This window comes from Garra rufa, chromosome 5, assembly GCF_049309525.1.
Source record: "Garra rufa chromosome 5, GarRuf1.0, whole genome shotgun sequence".
Classification (NCBI taxonomy): Eukaryota; Metazoa; Chordata; class Actinopteri; order Cypriniformes; family Cyprinidae; genus Garra; species Garra rufa.
Window position 1 is genome coordinate 15,344,321 of NC_133365.1, and position 7,029 is coordinate 15,351,349.

Genomic DNA, 7,029 nt, shown 5'->3' on the forward strand with positions numbered 1-7,029 from the left:
CTGTCTGGGATGATGAGCCGTAATGTTTACTTTAGCCGCATTTAACGGCGAAACTTGGCAACAAGCACATTATTAAGAAAGGCCATTTGCAAATATGCATACAAAAATACTTATACTCACTTCTGCCGTGGGTGAAGCTGCATCAGGATCCAGGATTCGCAGGAACATAGATGTATATGTAGATCGGGATTGATGCTTTCCTTTTAAAAACGAAAGTAACGTTATCCTCTGCGTCTTCAGCGGCTCAGATGTCGGGAATAAATGTCTACTGCTATGTTCATTATTACATCCAACAACAGAACACCTCAATCGAAGACATTCTTGTCTTCCCCTGCACCTGAGTCGACACAAAGACGATCGGAGTCGGACTGTTTCAGCTCGGTGAGGGCGGGTCTAAGGTAAGGCGCTCATGTCAATCAACTATCATGGGAGCGGCATCTGTCCGTGTGCCGTCGCACCGACAAGAAGCAGAGAATGACCTGATTTTAAAAATGGGATATTACTTTTAAAGATTATAAAAATACCGCTGGGTGGATTTTTTTTATCATTGTAGGGTGGTTGTGTACACAAACTGCTAACACACATTAATGTTCAAACAACATGTAAAAGTTAGTTTTGCATCCGATGACCCCTTTAACAAATACCTTTCAAAAGCCATATGGCAAAAATAAATGGAAAAACACTTCTCTTTCTACAGTGATGACCAAGTAATTATACCTGATATATTTACCTGTCAGCCAGAAGATGAAAAGCTTTTCAGATGTTTTCAGATGTTTGATTTTTGAAGCTTTCACTTCTTGGTCTCTTTATTTCCCTTTGTCTTCATATTTCTTTTAAGGTTTGGCTTAGCAGTTTTTTAATAAATTTTGCTTTAGCTTCCACCTTTCCATATACGGACTGCCTGCTGTGAACACACAAAATGATTTTAAGACAGTGATATAACCTTCTTCAGACACTACTACAGCACCGACAGCTATACACTCAAATCAATCTGAAACTCATTACACAAACATTTTATTAAAATAAGTAAATAAATAAATAAATACAGCAAAGTCTTTTAAAAAATGCTTATATAAATACAAATTGTTGTTATGGAAATAACTGCTATTTATTTATTGCCTTGAGGTTCATGGCAGTTCAGAGCAGATGCATTACCCTGCATCCTTCATTACTTTTACCATTTTCTGAGTGACAGCAGAGACAGGTGGTTGCTGCCCAGGTTAAGATCTTTGGCTGATGGATGCAGCATCAGTGAGGAGGGCAGGCAACTATGTGTCATGGAAACCAAACATGCATACTCAAACACCCAGGATAACATATTCAAACACGCTGCGGCTATGGGACAAACAAGCTGTCGTGACAAGAAAATTCTTATAAGGCTGAGGGCTGAGAAGGTGAAACAGTCAGTTGTTAATCATGTTTTTCACAGTGAAAGGTGGTTTAAGCTGCATATCTAATAAGTGAAACTTGAGTTGCCCTCGCATTCTGTTCATTTTGACCAGTGACCTAGTTTCTCCTTTCAGGTTCCCCAAGTCTGAAGTAAAATAAAATCTATGAAGGAAAAAAGTTCTAAAACTAGTCTAAATGACCATTTAACGCCATTCTGTGTGGGTTTAAAAAACTTAAACCTACATATGTTTTCAAAAGATTATTTGGTTAGTCTATTTGTGTCGAATGAAGAAAAATCTCTGAGATGAAAGAAAATGCTAAAATCTAATTGCGAGACTTGGAGCTGTTCTCCTTGACATGAAAGAAATGAAAAGCATAAATGTTTTATAATCTTCTCCATCTTAGGGTGAATGAAAGTATTGAACAACGGCTGAATGTAGCCCAAAATCATTTTCAGTGTCTGCTACTGCACATTCTTCGTATCTATTGCATAAACCAAAGGTGACAGAGCACAGTAGGGAATCAATGTTTCTCTGGGTCACGCATTGAGGACCTGTGAGTAAATATGAAAAATAACCAAGAATATTTATGAGCATTATCTTTAACTGCACAGAATTCATGCAGGGACGTCCAATACTGAGAGTTCACTTAAATAATCACATTGCAAGCTACCTAAAGATGAATTAAATATTCTCCAGCAAACTCTACAAAGTGCTCCGCTCCTAAATTATTTACTGTGCTGTAAACTTTTTACGCCACACAAATGTAAGTGGGTCCATAATGGCAGTTTTATCAAAGCCTGCTGCTAGGACAGCTCCTTTGAAGTGAACTATAATGAAATTCAAGTATTAGAATAAATGTTCCACATACACAAGGTAGAGTTAAAGAACAGTAAAATGCAAAATAAAAATTATATGACTATTTACCCACCCTCATGTCATTCTTATAACTATGTTGCACTGTATCTTCCTTCTTTTTAACATAATAATCGCCATTGGTAAATTCCATAGCGTCATTTGCTTTAGTTATTTTTAGTTGTAAAAAACACTTTGTTATGTTGCTTGATATTACAAACTGGTATTTATTACCACATAAATTCAGCTCAACATACTTTGAACTTTTCTAGTGGTCCTTAAGACCTTGTTTAGCCGGCTTTGTGTTTTGGATTTGAATTTGGGATTTGGGATTGAAGTTAGTACTAAACTTTGAGGGATGTTGGCTGAGGAGCAGGATTGGGCATCCCTTGCACAGTCCCGCACATTCACAAAAAATACTTATGTGTTGTGAAATAATAGCTGTGTCCGAAATTATACAGTTGAGGTGAAATGTTTACACCCCACTTTCAGAATCTGCAAAATGTTAATTATTTTACCAAAGTATCATACAAAATGCATGTTATTGTTATTTAGTACTGACCTAAATAAGATATTTCACATAAAAGATGTTTACATATAGTCCACAAGAGAAAGTAATAGTTGAATTTATAAAAAATGACCCCGTTCAAAAGTTTACATCCCCTTGGTTCTTAATACTGTTTTGTTACCTGAATGATCCACAGCTGTTTTTTTTTTTTTTTTTTTTTTAGTGATAGTTGTTCATGAGTCCCTTATTTATCCTGAACAGTTAAACTGCCTGCTTTTCTTCAGAAAAATCTGTCAGGTCCCACAAATTCTTTGGTTTCCAGCATTTATATCTCAACCCTTTCCAACAATGACTGTATGATTTTGAGATCCATCTTTTTACACTGAGGACAACTGAGGGACTATGCAACTATTACAGAAGGTTCAAACACTCACTAATGCTCCAGAAGAAAGCACCTTGCATTAAGAGCCAGGGGGTGAAAACTTTCTGAATTTGAAGATCAGGGTAAATTTAACTTTTTTTGTCTTCTGGGAAACATGTATCCTCTGTAGCCTCTGAAGGGCAGTACTAAATGGAAAGAAAAAAAGATATTTAGGCAAAATAAGAAAAATGTACACATCTCAATATTCTGTTCAAAAGTTTTCACCCCTGGCTCTTAATGCATGGTTTTTCCTTTTGAAGCATCAGTGAGCATTTGAACCCTTATAGTGGTTGCATATGAGTCCCTCAGTTGTCCTCAGTGTGAAAAGATGGATCTCAAAATCATATAGTCATTATTGGAAAGAGTTCAAATACACAAAAATGCTGGAAAACCAAAGAATTTGTGGGACCTGAAAGATTTTTCTGAAGAACAGCAGGCAGAACTGTTCAGGACAAACAAGGGATTCATAAACAACTATCAGTAAACAAAACAAAAAAACAGCTGTGGATCATTCAGGTAAGAATACACACAGTATTAAGAATCAAAGAGATGTAAACTTTTGAACAGGGTATTTTTTATCAATTCAACTATTATTTTCTCTTGTGGACTATATGTAAATATCTTTTATGTGAAGTTGTTAATCTCATTTACTGTTCCATAAACATTAAGGATTCTGACATAAGACTCCTCGTCTACTGTTTTTCATACTCTGTAACCTGGTATAGATGCAAGCTAGGCAGGACTTTTATTATTCTGTGAAACGCACAGGTGCTCAAAGGCAATCTCATCAAAAGCAGCATTGCTTCTGCTCAGGAAAAAGGGAGAACTCTGTAACTAGGCCTATAAGCTAAGATACTTACTACAGCAGAAAAAAAAAATCACCAATCATATAGCAAAAATATTTGGATATTAATTATTTAAGTCACTTCTTTGGTACTCCCGCGAATTCACTTAAGATTTTTCTCCATGTACGTGACTTTTCAGACATCTGATTTAAAACTACATTTCCCATAATGACTCGCGGCGTGACTGTTACGTTACCCATAAGGCTGTTCGGCGAATCTCCTATCTCCAGGCAGGAAGGTCGTTTAGAGTCAGACTCAGGTCGAGCAGATCTCACAATTCAGCAGTAAACGATGCTCGGACAAGCCGTACGACGATTCGCCACCTCTGCGGTGCGCTCCAGTCACTATGCGGAGGGACCAGGGAAGGTGAGGGGATCTTAGGATATAAGCAAATAAGTCGGTTCTTCTTTAAAGCTTCAGCGCCTGTGTGACTGATTGGCACAGGCCTGGTGTTCAGCTAAAGCCCAACGGGATGTCGTTTTAAGTGTTAGTTAAAAGTGATCAGATGCTTTGTACATAGCTGCGGTTAAGCATATATAAGTAAACGTATTAAGAATGATTGTGATGGACATGTAGAGGCTGAATGCAGGAATGTCTTTAGCTTAGCTTAGCTTAGCTTAGCTTAGCTTAGTTTAGTTTAGTATATGTAGCAGATCAGGCCACCGCGCCTGTCAACGTTTACCGCATACTTTACGTTAAGGGTAACCTTCAATGATTTTTAATATACATCCATTCATGTGCTTTAATTAATGATTCAGTGAGGTTGGTTTTAATGTAATTATGCTGCAATAGTGTTTAATGTCCTTGAATGGGCAATAATATTTCACAAGTAATAAGTAATGGCAGCTACTTTTAGTTAATATGTGACCCTGGACCACAAAACCATTCTTAAGTAGTAGAGGTATATTTGTAGCAATAGCCAAAAATACATTGTATAGGTCAAAATTATCGATTTTTTTCTTTTATGCCAAAAATTATTAGGGTATTAAGTAAAGATCATGTTCCATGAAGATATTTTGTAAGTTGCCTACTCTAAACATATCCTCTTAATTTTTGATTAGTAATATGCTAATAACTTAATTTGGACGACTTTAAAAGCAATTTTCTCAGTATTTAGGTTTAGATATTTGCACCCTCAGATTCCAGATTTTCAAATAGTTGTATCTGGGCTAAATATTGTCCTATCCTAACAAACCATGCACAAACGGAAAGCTTATTTATTGATTTATTAGACTATTTATTAATGACCCTTATGACTGGTTTTGTGGTCCAGGGTCACATATATATCTTTGTAGTTATTTATAGCTTCTAAATATTTCAACTATCTACCGATCTATCAGTGTTGGGAAAAGTTACTATAAAAGTAATGCATTACAATATTGTATTACTCCCTAAAAAAGTAACTAATTATATTACTTAGTTACTTTTTGTTGAAATTAATGCATTACGCTACTTTTGTGTTACTTTCGTGTTACCTTTTAAATATGAGCAGGGCTAGCTTGTTTGTTTTTAATATAAAAAGTTCTATTTTAGCAAACGAAAAAGCTCTTTCACACTAAAAAGTGAAATAAATAAGCCTCAGGCTGATGGAAAAGTAAATTCACATCTGTACAGTGGAACACAGGAGAAGGCGGCAATAAAAAAAACAATGAAGCATAAATGTTAGTTTATCTAAGGCATTTTTGCTTATTGGTATGCTTGAACTTGATAATCAAAGGTCAGCAGGTAAGACATCGGTTAATAAACTTGGTTTTAATTAATTTTTGATGAAATTGATTTGGAAACTCTACTTTAATACAAGTACACCAGTACGTAATTTCGAATTTTATTACTAACTTTTTCTAATTAATTTTACTTATTTTTTTTGCAGAACTTGCCATTCTCTGTTGAGAACAAGTGGAGGCTTCTTGGCATGATGGTGCTGTTCTTTGGCAGTGGATTTGCCTTCCCCTTCATCGTTGTCCGGCATCAGATCCTGAAGAAGTGAAGCTCCTACCAGTCACACATTGTAAGTAACTTTGCATATTACACATTCTGAGCACATGTGCTCATGGCTTGTCTCTAAATGACCTTTATCGCTCTTCATCTTCATTAAAATTTGAACACTGCCACATTGTGAACCATTACAAACCATGACCATTTAATAATTTAGGATGCCATTTTTTTTTATTCTCTTCTTACATTGCTCCTTTGTGTTTTGTTTTTTAGGTCAGTGTGATTCTTGTACAACGCAGCTCTCAGTTTCTTCTGGTGTGGATCTTGTAATGTTATTGTAAATAAATGACCAATTACATTGCTATGTTTTTCTCATTCTTTATCCCGTTCTTTCCTGAAACTTAAAAGCATAGGCTGGAATTACGTAAATGAAATTATTCTCTTTATAAAATGCATACTTGGATTAAATCCTTCCAGAATATTTGAAATATTTGAAATTATCCATTCAACATAACTTGCTTATTACACTTAGTGTGTCATTTGTACGATAAAATGTTTACTTGAACACTGATGTGATGTTTACAATAAAGTGTTCTCTTAAAGGGGTAGTTTACCCAAAAATGAAACTTGTGTTATCATGTACTCGCCCTCCACTCGTTTCAAACCTGTATGAGTTTCAGCTGATGGTAGCCATTGACTTAATAGTATTTTTTTTTCTCCCCATACTATAGAAGTCATAGGCCGTTGACTATTTGGTTATCGGCATTCTTTAAAATGACTTTTTTTGTGTTAAACAGAAGAAAGCAACTCATACAAGTTTGGAACCTGGAGGTGAGAAAGTGATGACTATCCCTTTAAATATTATAAAAATATAATAACGTGAAAAGGCTGTGAAGTATCAGAAGTTCACAGCGTTTGCACAGTTTTATTTACATGCAAAACTCCAGGAAAGCGCTCACTTAATGAAAATGAAATGCATTTTACAACAGTGGGATTACAATGTAAAGAATATTAAAATGATAGAGTCAGCTGGGATTTTAGATGTGCGCTGGGAAGTCAGTCACTACAGTTGAAAAA

General features: G+C 35.6%; 1 protein-coding gene across 1 annotated transcript; it reads left to right on the top strand.

The window, feature by feature from the left end:
* The first annotated feature begins 4,221 nt into the window (after positions 1-4,221).
* On the top strand, positions 4,222-6,316 carry cox7c (cytochrome c oxidase subunit 7C). The gene is made up of 3 exons (XM_073840997.1): positions 4,222-4,383; positions 5,888-6,025; positions 6,226-6,316. Exons 1-2 carry the CDS (start codon positions 4,309-4,311, stop codon positions 6,002-6,004), a joined length of 192 nt encoding a protein of 63 aa, XP_073697098.1. The 5' UTR covers positions 4,222-4,308; the 3' UTR covers positions 6,005-6,025; positions 6,226-6,316.
* The last annotated feature ends 713 nt before the right edge of the window (positions 6,317-7,029 follow it).